The following is a 21,743-nucleotide window of genomic DNA, read 5'->3' as shown; positions in this document are numbered from 1 at the left end:
ATGAAATGATTATTTTGTAAGAAAACATTGAAAACTGCCAATTGTAAATTAAGACTACAGTAAACGAAATGCACATTTTGAGCATTTTCAAAATAAAAGTTTTAAGATTTTAATGGCATAGTACTATTATCTTGGATTCAAGAAACCAGGAATAGGAGAAAATGTGTATTGGTATTATTGCATGAATAAGAGACAGGGTTTTAGTCATCCAGGTTTGACTCAGAGTAGACCTGCTGGAATTAATGAACCCAAGTTCATCATGTCTTATTTCCGTGGGCTTACCTGGGAGTATAACTAACATTGGATACAAGCGGGCTAGAGTATTGAGAACTTGTGCAATGAGAAAATGTCTCTAGATTGGGAGTCACTTTCCTCCCAGTGCTGTTTCCATCACGTAACTCTGGAAGTGTATACTTGATTCTGACCGAATTAAGCCTTCTAGGAGGTTTTTGTTCTAGGAAGCTTAGTTTGCTCAGAATTGAGTATACACTTCCAAAGTTAATGCTAAATACATTACTTCTGGTAAATGAACTACCATAACCACTAGAGAGCTCTGAAAATTTGTGTCCAGGCTCTTCTACCCATCTACTATCTGAAACCAAAGGAGCATATTGGTTGCCAGATGTGACCCCCCCCCCAGCTTTCCTACCCCACTACTATGGAAGAGTACCTTTTCCCATTGTATGTAAGGAAGATAGTTGTCAAGGCGAGCCTGTCTGGCAGTCCATAGATGGAACACACCTGAAGACTATCACAGCAGAGGACTTGTGGGCCGCTAGATGTTGTCAGACTCGACTGGAGTTACAGCCTTAACAAGGGGCGACCCAGTGTTTCCACACTGAAGTGATAATACAAGACAGACACCAGGAATTATCGTGCAATTAATCAATGGAGTGCCAGATTTTTTAAAATCTTAGGATTTATTATTATAAAAATCACAGTAAGCCTCTTTCTTGCAAGCCAAAATTTTCACAGTACAATGTTAAAATTCCGAATACAAAATGCCTGGCTGTTGTAATGTTATTCATCCACCTGCAATAGAAATTATTTCCAAATCTAGCTCTAGCAAGGGAATACACACGGCAACCATTTTGTGTGAGTTTTATCGGCATGCGACTGCCGACGTGAGCACTGTTTTCAGCCCCAGAAGGGAGCGGAATGGGGCGAGCTTACGCACACTCCACTGACACGCGAGATGACCCAGAACGCAACCCCTGTGCAAACAGGGAGTTGCCTGGAATATAAAGTAGTATTATAAATTATTTTCTCCCGAAATGCTTTATTCATAGGAATCAAACTTTAAAATAGCAAATGAACTCATTGTGCCTATGACCGAACAGCGAGTTTGCTACCACAAACAGTTGCTTTGGTTAGTGGTAAACCTTCAGTAGACTTTGATTGTTGAACATACTTAAAATAATCATCCAGCTGGGACAATGTGCATGCGTATCCAGATGTGTACATGCAAATCCCCTGGCAGTCTAGAAGGCAAGCGTAGAAGCGGGCTCAACAGGCATCCATAGTACAGCAATGCACATGCAGTTCCTCTGACTACTGGATCAGGACTGTAGCCCTGATTACAATTCATATTTTACATGAATAGAGGATACTAATTCCAGAATCTCATTCAGCCCCTCCACCTCCAGATGATCAAACCTTCATAAGCGGCAGGCAGGTGCAAATGTGAGTGTTGGTTTTTTAATGATGCCAAACCTACTGTATTCTTTGTTTACTAGCTCACAGAGCAGAAATGTTTTACTCCCAAAGGCTGTGACACCTTAAAGCAGTAGCTTGATATGTGTCTAATTTGAAAACTTCCCTACTAAGCTGCTATTGGTTATAGCCAAGGGCAGTTTCATTCTGCACAGCACGTTCTATGATCCAATTGACATAATGAATTTCCTAATAAGATGCTCCAACGTGCAGGTGGGTCTATTTTGCTGTTTCCCAACTATCAACAAAAAACTTAACACATCATTTGGCACTGCCGTTACTCTGAAAAGGGTTTCATTCCTGAGTAAATATGTTTACAATCATGGCACTGTACTCTTTAATCCGGCATCTCAGTTACTGCAAAGTGGCTAAACTGCATTCTTTGATTTCTGCGTGTGCATCTTAATGGAGGATCTTGCCTAGGAGGCATCACATGAACATTGCAATTGTGGAGGTGAATTAAACGTTGGCGGCAAAAATTGTCAAGGGAGAGCTAGGAACCAAAGAGAAGGTGAAGAGAGCATTATCTATTTTATGCCACATTTGCTGGATATAAAGAAATTTAAATGCAACACCAAGTTAGGACCTGAGGTTGTGTGTACATGCAGCAAATAAGAGTTTGTGCCTGTTGAGTAAAAAATGTACCATAGCTGCTTTTGATGTCTGGGTGTGTGAGCAACTTTTTTCCCCCCACTGGCAATGCAAGACTATCTGGTTGGTTTATGGCTCCACCAGGTGGTCAAAGGCAGGATGAACATTTTAAGAAGTAGGCAGTTCCCATAATCCAGTTCACTGTTGGCAAAAGCAGCAATGTCACTTAAAACTTCCACTGGCTTTTGTCCTCAGGTCAATGTTTCTTGCTTTTGCCACCCCCCCCCTTTTTTTTCCTTGGTCCTACACTGTTTTTCTCAGTCCCGCTCTCTATTGGACTTTAGTTTCTCATTCCTCAACCCATCACTTTCTCTGCTCCCACCTTACTGTCAGGCCCTACTATTTTTTATGCTCCACTCCCTTCTCTCTCTGATTAATTTTTTAAAAATCCATCTGTCTCTATCTTTCTCGTCCCTCCACCATTCCCTTGCGCGCTGACTGTTGAGGAAGGTAGCTGTGTGTGTGTAGCGGAGCTGTTGAAACATGCTCTTACTAGCACCATCAGGGCATGTTACCTCGGGCACATATGTTGAACACAACCTGATCACAGCCAGACAGCAGAGCTGCTTCTGGCTTCTGAAAGCAGTCCTTCTGCAGCATCTGGCAGCTCCTTAGCCTTTCCCTTTCCTTTCTCTGTGATCTTTCTCCCAGTACCTTCACGAGATACTGTAAAATTGGTTCCTGTGCTTAGGCGTTTGGTAAGAGGGTCTCTTTCTCAAAAAAAATCTTTTTCTTTGCTGGAGTGGGGGTCCCAGCCTAGTTGGGGGTAATTTTTGGTACATCCCAACTATATAGCCTTGTGTTGTCAGTTGGGGAAAAATACCAATTGGTACCTACCTGAAGGGTAGCTTTCATTAGCACCACAAGGCTACTGCACCCTACTTTTAATGACTGCAATATTCACTCATTCCCATGCAGTAATCTGCATTTTTATTTATATATAGAGACAGACAGACAGACAGACAGACACACACACACACACACACACACACACACACACACGGGAGTCAGGCCTAGCTGATCCTTGTTCTCTCAGTTTCTTGTTCTATACTTATATTTTAGGTTTGCTACTTCGGGCAAACAAGACTGTGGGAGCTCTTTACTTCCCAAAATGTTTGTTCTACCTTCAACCACCAGTTGGAACTATAACCCAACGCAATAGGCTTTGCTTTGCCAATGGGAAACTACCCTTCAGATAGATACCAATTGTGCTTTCTATAATGTATGCACAACTTACTAGATAGCTCCTGTCTTGATTATTCCTTGCAATACTGGCATTACGTTCACGATGGCTGCAATCGTTCATCCGCTTCTTGTTGAGTTTGCAAGTCACCATGACAGTATTAGAGACTACCAAATACCCCAGAATTTGGCTGAATTCAGTGAAATTAAATTGCTTTCATTCTACTACTTGGCAGCTGGCCACATGTTTATAGAAGATAGAGCATAAACAGGAAGTTAAATATGTATAGAAGTATTTAATAGGCTAGAGCAGCAAGAAACATCAGCTCGGAACAGAAAGTATACCACATTTTTAAAAAGAACTAATACGTTGTTATTGCTCCAGTTTCTTTTCATTCTTAAGAAGCTGAACATATCCAAATATTTTAAAAGAAATACTATAATAGTGCAAAGAAACATACCCATAGCAATTAGATGTCAAAAGTACTACGTGCATAATGTCCAAACTTTCTTAACAACCTGAGGCCTGTTTCGTTTTTGCAAAAATCAGTGCAAGTATCAGTGGCATTAAATTAGGAGGCCGGCTGTCCTTTATTAACAACTTTCATTTACTGAAAAGCAAAATTCATCAAAAGTTTAAGCACTTTCAAATACCACTAATTTCAACAGGAGAATTGAGGACTTGCTTAAGCCTCTCCAGCAATTCCATTTTGTCCAGATCATGTTCAGCGTTTTTGCATTAATTGCAACTGCTGATATAAAAGGGCTGGATCCAGAGATGTCCTGTGCGTGTGGCAAGGCACTCCCACAAGTCAGCCCCACTGAATTCTCCATAATTCCCTATCCCACTACAGCCCCTGTACCCCATCATATGCCATTCCAGACAGTCCTTCAGTTCTCAGAACCAACTGTGGGGGTGGCAGGAAAGTCCCACTACATAAGTGAAGTTCAACTCATCATTTTTTGGGATCCAATTCATTATGCCTGAATATTCTGAAGAGAGGCAAATATTCTTTCCTGGAACTCCATCTAAAGAATAACATATATTTATGCACTACCAGATTTGAGATTTTCATTCAAACTTCCTACAGAGGGTAAAAACACAAGGCACAAGGTAGCCAAATGTAAATGTTATCAAGTGCCACTGATTTTAGTGGGAGATATTTAATTATGTGCTAAAATTCCAAATTAATATTAATGAAACTCAAGCTGGATCATGTATGAAATTAAATGCATGTGGTTTGTTAGAAGAACTATGGTGTCTAATATTAGAAGGCTCAAACTGTTTGATTCCTAGAAAAAAAGCATGATCATGTTTTATCTAGTATTTCTCACATTGTAATGCTGTCTGTGCTAGTGCAACTGAGTCCCAGATAAGGTTTACAACATTGCAGTTCTTTAATTCAACTAAGTTTTCCATGGAAGTCTCATTAGAATGCTTGGCAAGTGAAATGGTACAATACTTGAACAAGCTGTGCACTGACCTTTTTATATAAAATCTAGAACTTGATACACCAGATCTACCTGCAGAAGCAATTTAAGATGGAATGATTGAAATGAATTTAGCATACTTACTTTTTTAAATGAATGCTGCTCTAGAAAAGACGTGGTTTTCTGACTCCTGTTTAGTCAAATTGTGTGCTCCCCCATACAAAATATTAGAACTGTACTGTAGTAAACCAGACTTACACAGTCCTAACATGAACTGTGTACTAAGGCTATCTTCTGCACACCACATATTGTCCCATATGGCTATATACTGCGGAATGTAGTCATGTCTTTTGGCTCACTACTTGGGACACACCAGTCATCTGCTTCATGATTCGCTGTGTAATGTTTCCAAGCTGCTTTGTTATATACCGGCAGTCTTTCAACAGATTCTGTTGATAAAGCCTGCAGAGAGAAGGAAAGGGCCATGTTCAATATAACTTAGCCATCATCAGAGCCTGCCTTTTAAATGGAAAGACGTTTGTCAAAGCGGGTGATAAATAACATGCCTTTATGAAGATAACAGCATCTGTACCATAACCCTCTAGCGAATAGAGCTTCAGATCTCCTTGGAAGTACTGGGCATAGAGACGGGATATAGGCAAGCCGTAACCAAATCCAGCCTAAACATAACACACACACACAAAAACCAACAACAAGAGAGTTAGCTAAAACATATGAAAAACAGAAATAGTAATGGGAGGAATTCCAAGTTGCACTCTTCTGATCATTGCACCATTGCACCAGGGCAAGCATTTTAGCATGCCATCCAGAATGGTCCCCTTCCTCCCTCCCTCCCTCCCTCCCTGCGATGTTCTGGGGTCTTCTTGACCCCCCCCCCTGCCAATTTTGGGGGGTGCAAGGGAAGGACAGTGGAAACCCCCATCGCGTCCTTGTGTGAGCTTCTGCTAGTGGGACTTGTCTGCTAGCATATAATCAACATTTGCTAGAGAAAAAGCATTCTGTTGCTGGACACAAACATGAGAAAAGGGGAGTTACTTTCACAGTGAAAAGAAAATGAAGACAAAACTGCAGGTAGGTGTTCTCTAATATTCTTCCCGATCCGTGCCAATGGATTCCTATCCAGATGAAACTGAAGCTTGCAGTTATTTATTTTTATTACATTTATAACTTGCCTTCCGTGAAAGGAGCTCAAGGTAGCATACATTTTTATTCCCCATTTTAATCTCACAACAAAGCTGTGAGAAAGACCCAATGTCACTCAGTAAGCTTCAGCACTGGGGATTTGAACCCGAGTCTTCCAGGCCCTTGATGCAACACCCTTAACCACTAAGCCACACAATTGGGTCTTCCTCTCCTGCTCATTCTTCTGTTCAATTGCCCTTGAAAAAAGCTGTTCATTTATCCCTATTGCATCTGCATGCAAATTTCTCTTATGATAGGATCACATGGGCATCTGTACTGGATATTCAGTAATTTCACTGTGTGACATGACTGGCATTATCAGATGTAGAAGATAGCACAGAAACTCAGATGAAATGTAAGAACAAGCAGACACAGGACCTAGCGGTGTATGAATTTGTCTCACTGAACAATGCTCTTATTTGACTTGCTGTGGAGTATGAAAAACTGCCCAGATAAGCCACCAAAACAACATGGGCATCAGCTCACAGAATCTTCAGCCTTAAACTTATTAGCATTTAAAGTAGTTGCACACCACTCTAGAAAGCAGGGAGCAAAAATGGCAGTGAGGCTGTTCTTGCCCATGAACTGGAGCGAGTTACATGCATCGTTAACTGCACAAAGCAGGTTTTTGCTGATGGAACAGTGCCCTGCTAGAGCCTGATTTTCTTACTGAAATTTTTTTTTGCATTTGGAAGTTTGTTTATACATGCAAGAGTGGAACTCTGGATACTGGCTTTAGTTATTAATAACATCATTCTGGCCCATATTTACCATAAGCAATGGATCTGTGTATGGGCAACCTACAGCCAGTGTGGCCTAATTTCATGTGGCTCTTTGCCTAATTTCAAAAGACCTCTCTGCAAATTTACGTCTGGCAGGAGTGATCTGTCCTTTCCTTGGTAGCCTGCTGGGGAGGCAAGAAATGGAGAAGGGTGGGGAAAGAAAGCAAGAAAGAGCAAGAAGCTCTGCATGTACCCACTACTGGCTTTTGCCCCCACCCCCCACATTACCCCAAAGGAATGCTGCCCTCAACTGGAAAAGCCCCCCCCCCCATGTACAAGAAAATATTTTGTTAACCATTTCAACTACCTAATTTGCCAACTGGCAATGCAAGGTATCACATAAAAATGGCCTACATACCAGAGGTGTTGCTCGCGATGTCTCAACACGGGGACGGGGTGCAGTTGAATACATGTAGTTAAACAGCCGATCTATTTTCCTCAAAGGAACACCACCGCCACGATCACACATCTAGAATGTGGAGGGGGGATTAGGACTTGGGGACGATTCATGCCACACGCTCTAGATCCGGCTAAAAACAAACGCTGGCATACCCAACCTTACATCAGAAATATACACCTTGTATTTTTTATTATGTATTTAATGTTTTTATATTGTGCTTTTACCTATGGAACTGCCCTGAGACCTGCGAGTATAGTGTGCTATACTAACTAAATGAATGAATGGTGAATGTTGGCCTGCATGCACAAAATGTACTTCTTCAAAACGATTTATACACTACTCTTCAGTTGGTTTGGATATTCGAGACGGTTAATAGAATAATAAAAAGGTAAAGGGACCCCTGACCATTAGGTCCAGTCATGGCCGACTCTGGGGTTGCGGCGCTCATCTCACTTTATTGGCCGAGGGAGCCGACATACAGCTTCCGGGTCATGTGGCCAGCATGACTAAGCCGCTTCTGGTGAACCAGAACAGCGCACGGAAACGCCGTTTACCTTCCCGCCGGAGTGGTACCTATTTATCTACTTGCACTTTGACGTGCTTTCGAACTGATAGGTTGGCAGGAGCAGGGACAGAGCAACGGGAGCTCACTCCGTCGTAGGGATTCAAACCGCCAACCTTCTGATTGGCAAGTCCTAGGCTCTGTGGTTTAACCCACAGCACCACCCACGTCCCTCTAATAGAATAATAGGCAGCTAATAGAAATATAATAATGCAAATCATACAAAACCAAAGATTTCTTTTTCAATGCCAAATAAGTAAAAACAACAGAAAACATTTCAATAGCAACCCCAATCTACAAAAGATATAATCCCCACAAGGTCTGTTTAAAGGCAGGTATGGCCCACAAGCTGGGAATCCAGCAGAGTATCATAGATAGGATATTTCACAGCTGAGGAGGCAGCAGTTGAGAGTCTGCTCATACAACCATCCACTGAACCTCAGATGACACCGGGACATAGTGCAGGTTCTCCAATGTGGAATAGGGTATTGAGAAGCTACATATGAGAGGAGGTGATCAAGAAATCCTAGGCCCTGGCCATCGCTGCAGATGAAACAATATTGTAGCAATGCATCCTACCTGTCTGGCTCCGTTTAAAACCCTGGCAGCCTTGGATCGAGTTTCAGAACTCTCTACAATGGCAGACAGTCCACTCTTGATATTACTATGACTGTGACCAGGCCTGTTCAGTTCAAGAGGGGGCTGCAGCTGGAGAAAAGCACTCAGTACCACAGCTTCCAGTCAAACATCCAAGAATAATGATAGATCCAGGAGCATCTCCCAGCTGCTCATCTGAATGTTATGGGGAGCACAACCACGTCCAAAATAGGCTGAACTCCTCATCCTGGATCAGAAGATCCCTGAATTGGCAAAATACTCTAGCAGTCCTGTTTGAATCATATATGCTGCTTCCACTTGCTATTTTATGACCAGGTAATTCGTTAGTAAATAAACACGCAAAATGCCCATGGCAGGTAAATGCACATCAAGATGAAAATTACTGGAAAACCAGCGCTTTAACCGTTTGCCAGGACTACGAGGTAGGAAATGAGAGAGTAAACAAAGCCATTACCTTCACAGTTAAATCCTCATTGCCTAATGTGATGTGGACATGAATTGGAGGGTAAATGTCTCGATCCGCATGATGTTCCATTGTAGCTCTCATTGCATTCTAAGATTTCAAAACACGGAAGTAATGGCCAAATTACATATCTGTACAGTCATACCTTGGGTTGAAGTAGCTTTGGGATAAGTATTTTCAGGTCGCGTGCTGCGGCAACCCGGAAGTAATGGAGCGCGTTACTTCTGGGTTTCATCACTCGCACATGCACAGACGGTCAAAATGACGACCTGCGCATGCGCAGAAGCGGCAAATCGCGACCCACGCATGTGCGGATTGCATTCGCTTCTGGATGCAAACGGGGCTCCGGAACGGATCCCGTTTGCATCCAGAGATACCACTGTATATCATTTTAGCTTGGTAATTTAATAAAACAGTTCCATTTAGCTGTGATCACATAATGATTCAAAAGATTTTAGAAGAAACTTGTTCTAGAATACATTATAAAGTTGCTTCCTGCTTTGTAAACATTTTATGAAGCTACCCAACCGACTTGACTAGTATTTGGTTATTTCTATCTTTCAAGATTGAAAGTTATTTCATGGATGCAGTGCAAGAACGGGAACAGTAGTCTGAATTCTGTTCCCTGCCGTTTTAGAATTTAAATACAGGCAACAACATATAGTTTGTATTTTAGATATGAAATCAAGTCCCTTTACTTGCAGAGCAATCCCATGGAAACAAAATCTGGAGGACAACTCTATCATTCTCACATGCGACCCTGTGCACATAAAGGGATCCCCTAGGGTTGGGGAATCTCCAGATGTTAAAAGGCAGTCATGACCACAGCTGCCACCTATACACAGATGAATAATGCCAGTTCAGGCATGAGGACACTCCACTTCTGACTGCCTAGCCAATGGTCAGATATGACAGGGCTGCAATAAGTGCGGTATTTCCTGGAAATATCCGGAATACTGTGTGTGGGTGGGAATCGGTGAAATGTCTGGGAAATTCCAGGTTCAGCCCATGTTATTGCAGTCGTCTTTCCTAATTTTCCATAACAATAGCTGAGAAACGGCAATTTTTGTGACACTATGCAACTTTGGGCAAAACTAAAAAAGCTCAACAATTTTGCCCGCCCCCCTCCAAAGTCTCAACAACTATCCAGATTTTCACTGTTTGTAATATGGCAACCCTGGATATGGTAAGAGTTGTAATCCAACAACATCTGCAGGCCCACGTTTGAGTACTAAGCCCAACTCCAGTCCTGGCGACCACAGCTTGATGTGAAGCCCTAAAGGTAAAGGTAAAGGGACCCCTGATCATGAGGTCCAGTCGCGGACGACTCTGGGGTTGTGGCGCTCATCTCGCTTTATTTGCCGAGGGAGCCGGCGTAGCTTCCGGGTCATGTGGCCAGCATGACTAAGCCGCTTCTGGCGAACCAGAACAGCGCACGGAAACGCCTTTTACCTTCCCGCCGGAGCGGTACCTATTTATCTACTTGCACTTTGATGTGCTTTCGAACTGCTAGGTGGGCAGGAGCTGGGACTGAACAACGGGAGCTCACCCCATCGTGGGGATTCGAACCGCCAACATTCTGATGGGCAAGCCCTAGGCTTTGTGGTTTAGACCACAGCACCACCCATGTCCTATGACCTGAAGCCCTACTATGCCTCAAAAATCAGCCTGCCCTTCTCTGGGCTCCTTGGTGCACTGGCTACTTCCCTATGAGATTATGTTCACCTGAGTCTTTTGAAGGGAATGAAAATAAACGGAGACCTCTTTCATGACAGTAGATTGTGTGTAAGACTCAAGCGCTTGTCTTTAAAAGAGATATACCCCCCCTACTCTTTTTTTCAGCGTATCAAATGTCAGGAATTGCCGTGTTTGTCTTGTCTCTTGACAGTTTGGCAACAGAAAACAGAGAAAGAGGATCCACAACATATCAGTGTGTTTTGTACAAACCTTGAAAAGTTCAAAAACCATGTAGTAGAGATGTGACGGGACATACACCACCTGCATGGGCTGCCCTGGTGATTTTACTGTAAAAAGAGGGGAAGAAAAAAACAACCGAGCACTGAACCATCAGTTTTGGCAAGGCCTGACTGAGCACGACTAAACAGTGTGGCCCTCTTAGAAGTTTACAATGGCTTAGATTCAAAAAGCTTATTTAGGCATGCCAAACAGAGCTTGTATATCTATCCAGAGCTATTTTTGGATTCCCACCTGCCCCTTGTTGAACACAAGCAACCTCTGCCCCCGATACCATATTAAAAATTTATTCTGAAACTTCAAAAATAATACTGTATTTTTCGCTCTATAAGACACACTTTTTCCCTCCTAAAAAGTAAGGGGAAATGTGTGTGCGTCTTATGGAGCGAATGCAGGCTGCGCAGCTATCCCAGAAACCAGAACAGAGAGAGGGATTGCTGTGCAGCGATCCCTCTTGCTGTTCTGGCTTCTGGGAGTCAGAATATTTTTTTTCTTGTTTTCCTCCTCCAAAAACTAGGTGCATCTTATGGTCTGGTGCGTCTCATAGAGCAAAAAATACAGTATGTTGGAACTAAGCACATACATGCTTATTTGGATCCAGGTACATAATATTTGTTTTCCTATTTTATTATCTGTCTAAAAGATGCCCACTCCCCAATTTGAGAAGGTATATTGGAGGTATACCATAAATGCTGTCTCTGTGGCTTGTGTGTCACAGGGCTTGCACACATAAAGACACATCCTTCTTGCAATAGTAACCGCTGAAGGTTGTTGCAGCTCTTTACCTTTTCAGTAAAAGGTCGCACATGGTGTATATATTTCCGATTTACTCTCTGCCCAGCAAAATAAAATCCTGATCTGGCAGCATTACAGGGCTGTGTTAAAGGTAAAGGGACCCCTAAACATTAGGTCCAGTCGGAGACGACTCTGGGGTTGCGCCGCTCATCTCGCTTTATTGGCCGAGGGAGCCGGCGTACAGCTCCCGGGTCGTGTGGCCAGCATGACTCAAGCCGCTTCTGGCAAACCAGAGCAGCTCACGGAAACACTGTTTATCTTCCCGCCAGAGTGGTACCTATTTATCTACTTGCACTTTGGTGTGCTTTCAAACTGCTAGGTTGGCAGGAGCAGGGACCGAGCAACGGGAGCTCACCCCGCCGCGGGAATTTGAACCACCGACCTTCTGATCGGCAAGCCCTAGGCTCAGTGGTTTAACCCACAGCACTGCCTGCGTCATGCTGAAATGTGTTCAGAATGTGAAAGTTCCAAGTAAACCTTAAATAGGTCATTTCAAAGAAGTATTCGAAGAAAAAGTATCGCTCACAGTGTAGCTGTTGCAGTTATCATTGTAGGATAAGTGGTCTCACAACAAAATGTGCCTGGCGCAGTTATGAACCATGGTGTAACTCATGGGTAGGCAACCTAAGGCCCGGGGGCCGGATGTGGCCCAATCGCCTTCTAAATCTGGGCCGCACACAGTCTGGGAATCAGCGTGTTTTTCCATTTATTTAAAATGTATCTCTGGGTTATTTGTGGGGCCTGCCTGGTGTTTTTCCATGAGTAGAATGTGTCCTTTTATTTAAAATGCATCTCTGGGTTATTTGTGGGGCCTGCCTGGTGTTTTTCCATGAGTAGAATGTGTCCTTTTATTTAAAATGCATCTCTGGGTTATTTGTGGGGCCTGCCTGGTGTTTTTCCATGAGTAGAATGTGTCCTTTTATTTAAAATGCATCTCTGGGTTATTTGTGGGGCACAGGAATTTGTTCATTTTCCCTCCTTCAAAATATAGTCCAGCCCCCCCACAAGGTCTGAGGGACAGTGGGCCGGCCCCCTGCTGAAAAAGTTTGCTGACCCCTGGTAACTTTTCCCGGCGAACTTTTCCAGGCGAACCCTGCAACACGCAGCACATTTCTTTCACTGTGCAAACACGATGCAGAGACCTGCAGCCACCCAAGGTCCCCCATAGCATATTTCTATAATGAAATCGGCATATATGGACACATCATGTTTAAGGCTGTGCCCAGGATACCCGATTAACATTCTATGCACCAGAAGCAGCACCTGTTCGCACTGCAGACTGAGCAAGACAGTCATCACACACGTGATGCCCAACCAATGGAAAGATGAGCACTACTACCGCAGACACAGTCTAAAAAGGGAGACCTGCACAAAAAAGTGGCAGCGTGTGATAAATCCTTGCCAAGGACTTGTGACTTCCTTTAATAACCCACTCCACTTCCTGTTCTTACCGTTTCTCTCCTCGAGTACAAGTTCTGGAGAATTCATGTAATACAGGTCACAAAGGGTCTTTGCATTTTCATAGCCGTCTGCAAAAAAATTAAACCACAACAAGTTTGTTTAAAGGTTTACACTTCGCAGCTCTGCACAATATCCTGGCAGCGGTTTTTAAAAATGTCAGGAAACAGATTAATGACAGCCCAGTTCTTAACTGTTCAGGGGTGAACTGCTGGCGACTGCAGCTGACCCCAATTATGAATATTTCTGGCCACAACAACTCAAGTTACTAACTACAGCTGCATGCATGCCTCGATTCAGTGCAAAGAACAGAAAAGGTGTATGGTAATGCAGATTTTAATTTCCAGAGCCTTCTTTTCTTTTTAAGAAAGGGGGGGAAAGCCAAATATATTGTCCCTGAGGTTGAACGTGATTGAAAGTGTGTGAGCAATGTTTGGTAAAATCTCAGAAGCCAGAGTGGATTAAAATTTCCGGTAGCCTTTCACAGCCCCCCCCCCCCCGCCCCCGGTGACCAGCCAAATACCGTATTTTTCGCTCTATAGGACTCAGCTTGTTTTAGAGGGGGAGAACAAGAAAAAAAAAATCTCTCCCTCTCTGTGCGGCACCCCTTCAGCGAAGCAGCAGGAGAAACGGAGCCCTTTCCATTTCTCCTCCCGCTTCGCTGAAGGGGCGCTGCTCAGAGAGGGAAAGCTGTGCAGACAGGGAAAGCTGCGCAGCGCCTCTCCAGCGAAGCGAAGCCAGGAGAGCAAGAGGCATCGGTGCGCACCAACCCCTCTCGCTCTCCAAGCTTCAGTGAAAGCAACGCGAAGTCTCCGGAGCGCAGCGGGAGCGCTCCCACTGCGCTTCGAAGGCTTCACGTTGCTATCGCTGAAGCCATGGAGCCTGCATTCACTCCATAAGACACACACACATTTCCCCTTAATTTTTGGAGGGGGAAAAGTGTGTCTTATAGAGCGAAAAATACGGTACACGCTATAAAAAGCATAGGGAAGTAACCGTGATCCTATGCACGTTAACTCTGTTGTCAGTCCTGTTTAGATCCATAGAGTTTACTCTCCAGCCAAGTAAGTGAAGTCACACACTCTCTCTAGTTTAGGACTAAATTACAAAAATTGTCTACAAATTCTGTAATTCAGCTTTTCTTTATGTATAATTTGGGTCAACTTGTCGAGAATGTTTTCCCCTTTTTTGGCAAAGTATCACACTGTCCTGATTATAACCACCAGGATAACTGACAACACAAACGATGTTAAACACAGTCAATAGCCCGTTTAGACTGCCACCAATGATTTGCTATTACATCTGTTTTCCTTGATAAGTCTACCTGATGTTACCTTTTATGACTTCAACCACATTGCACTTAGGATCAATGCTTCCAATGTGTTTGGGATGAGCAGGGTTGACCTTGACTTTCCCCCCGAACAACAAAGCTGCCAAATGGAAGAAGATAACAAGTGAATTCACAATTTATGGGCTGCAAGAGCAGCCGCTTTTACATCGGGAAACAAACAATTAATATATTGTTTTAAGAACAAAACTGGCAAGCGTTTACAGACAAGGAAAATGCTAAAACACGGTGCCCAGTATACAAGCCCCTGGCTTTGAAAGAAAACCACTCTCAATTGCTCTACACATACGTTTCATCTCTGCGATTAACCGAAGTACTTACTGTGCTGATTAAGAAGCATTCTGATTGAAATACGGCTCATGAAGAAGCGGTCTAAAAAATACTGCACATTCTGACTGGTCACTGGATCAACACCATAGTGGTCCTTGTACTCTATCACGCCCTGAGCCATGGTAGGAATGACATCGTTGTGACGATTCCGGATTGTTATCACAGTATCTGTAAAACTGAAACCAAGTGCACGCTCTGTGAAATGGGTCTAAGGCGCATTAAAGGCCCTAGGTGGCGAAAATATGGTCTTCCATATATTGTATTGCTGTACTACAACTCCCACTGACCATGTTGACTGTGGGCTGATGCAAGTGCTGAAGGGCCAATATTTCCCCACCCATGCTCAAGAGTCACAGCTTCCACTTAACTATTCAGTGCAAATTTTTTTTTTTAAAAAATGGTCTTTTAAAAAAAGTATTTTGCTATTCAATAAATCATCCAGGAAGCAAAAATTGACTAAAAATTTGAACTTTCAAATACAGTGGTACCTCGGGTTAAGAACTTAATTCGTTCTGGAGGTCCGTTCTTAACCTGAAACTGTTCTTAACCTGAAGCACCACTTTAGCTAATGGGGCCTCCCGCTGCCGCCGACACGCAATTTCTGTTCTCATCCTGAAGCAAAGTTCTTAACCTGAGGTACTTTTTCTAGGTTAGCGGAGTCTGTAACCTGAAGCGTCTGTAACCTGAGGTACCACTGTATGGGTGTGTCTCTGTTAGCATAGCCATGATCATTTTGAGAGCAAGGTCCATCAACCCTTGTTATTTTAAACGCTTAAGAAAGATGTGTCTACCTCTTGACTTCTCTTCATTCAGAATAGTCTGAAGACCGCCCTTAACATATGTTCAATGGCATAAAAGGATGACACTCATCTTCTCAAAGCAGAATAACATCTGCACACAAAGAGTTTAGAGAATCCGTTGCCACAGTATATTCAAATGCATTAAAATGCACTTACCAAGAAATAGCTTCTGCATCTTCAGCACTTTTGTCCTTGAAATCAAGGATCTCCTGAAGGCTCTGGACGTACCTATAAACACAATATCCACACGGTTGGCCTTTGTCATATATATAGTCTAGCTGAAATTATTAGCCATTTCCTGCTAACATTTTCTAACAAAGTCGAGATCATTAACTCAGCAAAATAACATTGGAGAGGGTTAAAGGGCTGCTTTCAGCTTCCAAATCTTTCCTCACAAGTGAGAAGAAAACACGCAGCAAAGGTGTGTAAAAAAATAAGTGAAGGCACTTCACATTTTCTATCATCACTAGCTGTGTCTATTAAATATCCAAGATCAGTTTTGCTTTTCGTTTTTAAAAACTGATTCTTACCAACTCTGGACGAGCTGAACGGAAGGTGTTTTGAGAAGATTGTCTGGAAGTAGACTTATTTCTTTCATTATGTTTGCTAATCTTACTGGCAACTCCTGTCGCAGAAACATAAACGAAGTTTTCTCACATGCATTGTCAGATCCTAAAGGGGGGAAAAATATAGGAATCAAACAATATCTGCAGAACCACTGGATGTTATTTTATAAAAGGAATATTGAACCCAATTATGGAAATGTGCAAATTCATGAGGAAGAAGGAAATGTGGGGACAGAATTTGTAGTTATTCTCTCTCTCTCTCTCTCTCTCTCACACACACACACACACAGAACATTTAAATTCTAAATGGGGAACCCTTTTCCTGTGAAGGAGGGCTACATAATGATTCTTATTCTGACAGTTAATTTATTAATCACCTTCTAAACCACTGCCTCAACGCAATTTACACACAAGATAATTAAAAACACAAAAACAGCAAATGCATACAAAACATGACTGAATCCTGAACATTTGGTAGTAAAAAACTATTTAGCCAGCTGGGAAAGCCAGTTGGGACATAATTCAACAGGAATGCTGTTCTATTCCACAGGTCAGGGACAGTCAAATGAAAAGGCCTGCTCTGTGGAATATGCAGCTGTTCCTTACAGGGATCGAACCTGCAACCTTGGGGTTATCAGCACAATGCTCTAACCAACCGAGCTATCCATGAGCCCATTGCAGTAATCCAACTCTGAAGTTACCAGAGCATGGGCAACCAAGGTCAAGCCATCTCAATCCTGGAATGGTTGTAACTTCCTAACCAACTAAAGTTGGTAAAAGACACTTCTAGTCATCCCTACATCAACTTGAGGGTAATCTGTTATGGACCACAACCTGGCAGTGGGCAGGTCTCGCTTTTTCTTTCTCTCTTCCTCCTGTGGGCTGCAAAGGGAGGGTCAAATAGCTCTTGCTAGAGGTATGAACCTTCACCTTCTTTCTGTTACTCCATCCATTTGAGCTGTTACCCCATTTTCCCCTCTTCCTACCCTACTCTCATCCTTTCAGACTCATGTCTCACCTGCCACAATTAAATTAGGTTGAGGTCTGCATTAAATTAGTAACATTGGTTTCTATCAAAAGGGATTTGGACAAGAAGCAAGCACGTAGCTTTGCTCAAGTTTAGCAGAAATCCTTGTGTACTCTATGAGCAATGCAACAGAAGCCACTGACATCGCAGTATATTTTTCTTGTGTAACATTGTGGTAAAGCTAACAACACACAACTGCTACAAGAAAAAACAACCACCCCACACTCTTGAAGAGCGGCAAAATGATTTTTTCATTTCCTAGCAATAATATCACAGATCCTGGATCCTTGCCCATCCTGGCTTATAAAAGCTAGCCGGGAAGGACTGGGCGATGGGCTTCGTGGGGTGGTGAATGCTTCCCTCCGTGAGGGAGCCTTCCCAGACCCGCTGAAAGAGGCGGTTATTAAACCGCTTCTTAAAAAACCATCTTTAGATGCGGCCACGATGGCCAACTATCGCCCAGTCTCAAATCTTCCATTCTTGGGCAAGGTGATTGAGCGAGCGGTTGCCGAACAACTCCAGGCACACCTGGAAGAAGCGGACCATTTGGATCCCTTCCAGTCGGGATTCAGGCCTCATCATGGGACTGAAACTGCCTTGGTCGCACTGGTTGATGATCTCCGGCGGGCTAGGGACAAAGGTGAGAGCTGTTTCCTAGTTCTGCTGGATCTCTCAGCGGCGTTTGATACCATCGACCATAACATCCTTCTGGACCGTCTTCAGGGGCTGGGAGCTGGAGGCACTGTCATACAGTGGTTCCGCTCCTTCCTCCTGGGCCGTGTTCAGAAAGTGGTGGTGGGGGATGAGTGTTCAGACCCCTGGGCTCTCACTTGTGGGGTGCCTCAGGGTTCTGTCCTCTCCCCCATGCTTTTCAACATTTACATGCAGCCGCTGGGAGAGATCATCAGGAGGTTTGGGCTGGGTGTTCATCAGTATGCGGATGATACCCAGCTCTACCTCTGTTTTAAATCAGAACCAGTGAGGGCGGTGAAGGTCCTGTGTGAGTGTCTGGAAGCGGTTGGAGGATGGATGGCAGCTAACAGATTGAGGTTGAATCCTGACAAGACAGAAGTACTGTTTTTGGGGGACAGGAGGCGGGCGGGTGTGGAGGATTCCCTGGTCCTGAATGGGGTAACTGTGCCCCTGAAGGACCAGGTGCGCAGCCTGGGAGTCATTTTGGACTCACAGCTGTCCATGGAGGCACAGGTCAAATCTGTATCCAGGGCAGCTGTTTACCAGCTCCATCTGGTACGTAGGCTGAGACCCTATCTGCCTGCGGACTGTCTCGCCAGGGTGGTGCATGCTCTGGTTATCTCCCGCTTGGACTACTGCAATGCACTCTACATGGGGCTACCTTTGAAGGTAACTCGGAAACTACAACTAATCCAGAATGCAGCAGCTAGACTGGTGACTGGGGGCGGCCGCCGAGACCATATAACACCGGTCTTGAAAGACCTACATTGGCTCCCAGTACGTTTCCGAGCACAATTCAAAGTGTTGGTGCTGACCTTTAAAGCCCTAAACGGCCTCGGTCCAGTATACCTGAAGGAGCGTCTCCACCCCCATCATTCTGCCCGGACGCTGAGGTCCAGCGCCGAGGGCCTTCTGGCGGTTCCCTCATTGCGAGAAGCAAAGCTACAGGGAACCAGGCAGAGGGCCTTCTCGGTAGTGGTGCCCGCCCTGTGGAACGCCCTTCCAGCAGATGTCAAAGCGATAAACAACTACCTGACATTCAGAAGACATCTTAAGGCAGCCCTGTTCAGGGAAGTTTTTAACGTGTGATATTTTACTGTATTTTTGGTTTTTATGGAAGCCGCCCAGAGTGGCTGGGGAGGCCCAGCCAGATGGGCGGGGTATAAATAATAAATTATTATTATTATATTATTATTATTAGCTAATGCTCAATTTAGAGCTCATTCACACTTGCCTGATACATGTCAATATTTGGAGATATGCATTTTCCTTCACATTTTTTACGCTACTGAGCACTGTAAACACCAAACACAGAGGTGTACTTAGCAAAAGCGAAATTATCTCATAAAGTCCAAATTAGTCCTCATAATGTTTCTGCTATCAGGTACACTGTTCGAATACAACATATCAGCTGCCATGTCACACATGGTAGTGTTAAAGGAGTGCTGCAATTAGATACACTGAGGCAAATGGCAGGCTACAAACCAGATTAGATTTGAACAATATTGCTTACATGTTTTTAAGATATTATATAAACCTGGCACTTGCAGGCTGATATTATAGGACGTTACTGCTTCTCAACAGATAAGGGTGTAGAGTTTAGCTGATGCAATATGCACATGTTTTATAAAACATTCAGCAGGGCCACTTGCAATAAATAAGGAAAAGTAGCCATTAAAACACAAACACACACACACACCTCCATTTCATATATGGTCCACTCTGGGGGGAAATTAACAATATGGAATCCTGGCTTTAGAAGAGGACTCTGCACACTATGATTGGGAAGTGCAGGCCTCTGCAATAATGACAACCAGGGCAGAAAACTGTTCCAGGATAGAAAGGGCCATCACTTGCTAAGCCACATCTGAGCAGAGAGAAAAGGTGCTAGATTCAATAAAGCTGAATTCTTTGCACGGCAACATCACACCTCTCTGCTCAGACTCCAGAAGAATCCCTTCCTCGCCTGTTAAGGTGGCTGCGTGGCAATTTCCCTTTGCTGGAAACAGCCGCTTTGCACACGAAGCAAGAGAATTTGGGCGCGCGTGTTAATGAAAGCTCTTAATTAAAACTGGCACCGCCAACCACAAGCGTGTTTACTCAGCCTCGGGAATGCAATGTGTTGTTGTTGCTGCTGCAATAAAAGCGCGAGCCTATTTGCAAAGCTAAGCGGGGTCAACTTGGATGGGGTCCCCCCGCCCGCGTGTTGACATTCCTGCACTGCAAGGGGTTGCGCTAGATGAGCCTGGGGGTCCCCCTTCCAGCTCTGCGGCTGCCGCCGCAGCATTACATTTGAACTCTCAGGCAACTCCGGAAGCAGCAGCCTAGTCGGATTTGTTTTGCTCGAAGCGACAACGCGAGGCCTCCTCCTCCTCCTCCTGACCTGCAAACCCAGAACCCGAATGGGAGCGGAGGGAGGCGGCACAGAGGACGCCCGTTCCCATTGGCTGCCCGCACCCAGGCGCCTGCCATGGCTGAGGGAGGGAGGGTCGCTGAGGGGAGGCCTAGCGCCCTCCGACCCCCAAGCAGGGTCTGCAAGGGACGGGTGTCCCACGGGGAGAAGAAAATGGTGGGCCGCTGGGAGGAAGGAAGGGCGCGAGCAAACCAAGGGGGCGCCGCGCTTTCCCACCGGGTTGGCGGCGGCGCTCACTCACCGAAGTCGAGGAACTGCTTCATGGAGAGGGGCGACGGGGAGAAGCGGCAGTAGAAGTCCACCTGCTGAGGGATAGTGGCCGGGGAGACGCTCCTCAGCAGCGCCCGGAGGAGCCTCATGGCGACCCCTTGGCGCGGAGAGGCGCGCAAAGCGCACCAGGGCGCACGGGAAGCTGCGGCGCGGCGCGCTCCGCTCTCGTTTTGGGCCCCCCTTCAGGTCGTCCCCGCCGCCATTTCCAGGCTCGGCAGCTGCAAGCCGAACAGCCGGTGGCTTTCCCGGGCAGGTTCTCTGCTCTGTGCGGAGATAGAAGGGAGGAGGTGGGCGGCGGCGGCGGCGACGCCAGGCAGGGACAAGGGGCCGGGCGACAAGAGCGGCGGCAGCAGCGCCTCCTCCTCCTCTCGGCGCCCAGCCAAGGAGGGGGGAGAGGCGGGCCGAGGCGGCGCGAAGGTGCGGCGGGTGGGTCCGGAAGAGCCGCTCCTTGGCGCTCCAACCTGAGGGAATCCGGTGCTTGCAGTCCGAGCCGCCTTTTCTCCTCAAAGATTTGGCTACCTGCACCCGCTTCTTTGGCTGCGTTTCGGTGCTGCTCGCTGCGTGCGTGCCTTGTACCTCTTTTAGCAGCTGGTATCCCACAATATTATTATTATTAGATCCCGCCCATCAGACTGGGTTGCTCCTGACTCTGGCCCAGCCACTCAGGGATACGGGGATGGCAGCGAGAATTGGGTTAGCTTTAACGCACCTCGCAACGGAGCTCAGAAGTAGGATGCGCTCCCCAGTAAGGCCAGCTCTACAATTCTGTTATTCTCTCTCTCTTTTTAATTCTTTATTGAAAAGTAAAAAAGTACAAAATTGCAAATGCACAGAGTAAGATAAGACAAAAATGAAGGGGGAAAAAACAAGAAATAAAACCCATATGGGAAACAAAACAGGAAAAAAGGTACTCTCAGTTTTTATAAATACCATATTTGATTAATGTGTGGTTAACTACAATAACAATCCCCCTCTTTTTTTTGCAATGTACACAATACAATTCTATGATTCTTAAGTGCACAGGAGTACAGTCTTGAGTGACTTTGGCTGCAATTCTGAACGCA

The 21,743-nt window shown here is 44.8% G+C and overlaps 1 protein-coding gene across 1 annotated transcript; it reads right to left on the bottom strand.

Annotated features, from left to right (window-relative positions):
• Positions 1–901: 901 nt before the first annotated feature.
• Positions 902–21,280, bottom strand: PDK1 (pyruvate dehydrogenase kinase 1). Its single transcript, XM_083571235.1, has 11 exons — positions 20,651–21,280; positions 16,241–16,382; positions 15,867–15,938; positions 14,902–15,086; positions 14,567–14,662; positions 13,226–13,303; positions 10,953–11,029; positions 8,997–9,095; positions 7,321–7,431; positions 5,544–5,657; positions 902–5,439 (listed from the first exon to the last, which is right to left on the bottom strand). Exons 1-11 carry the CDS (start codon positions 20,766–20,768, stop codon positions 5,299–5,301), a joined length of 1,233 nt encoding a protein of 410 aa, XP_083427361.1. The 5' UTR covers positions 20,769–21,280; the 3' UTR covers positions 902–5,298.
• Between the last annotated feature and the right edge of the window lie 463 nt (positions 21,281–21,743).

Source organism: Podarcis filfolensis, assembly GCF_964270895.1.
Source record: "Podarcis filfolensis genome assembly, chromosome: 1".
Lineage (NCBI taxonomy): Eukaryota > Metazoa > Chordata > Lepidosauria > Squamata > Lacertidae > Podarcis > Podarcis filfolensis.
The sequence above is the reverse complement of the archived record's forward strand: the minus strand, read 5'-3'. Positions and strand labels throughout refer to the sequence as shown.

Bases quoted from the DNA above. Each gene is read 5' to 3' on its own strand.
- PDK1 (XM_083571235.1), bottom strand. From the start codon at position 20,768: ATGAGGCTCCTCCGGGCGCTGCTGAGGAGCGTCTCCCCGGCCACTATC. The intron at 9,096-10,952 runs GTTTGTACAAAA...TTGAAATCTTAG, and splicing joins TGGTTTTTGAACTTTTCAAG to AATGCAATGAGAGCTACAAT. The intron at 5,440-5,543 runs GCATGTTATTTA...TTCTCTCTGCAG, and splicing joins ATGCTGTTATCTTCATAAAG to GCTTTATCAACAGAATCTGT.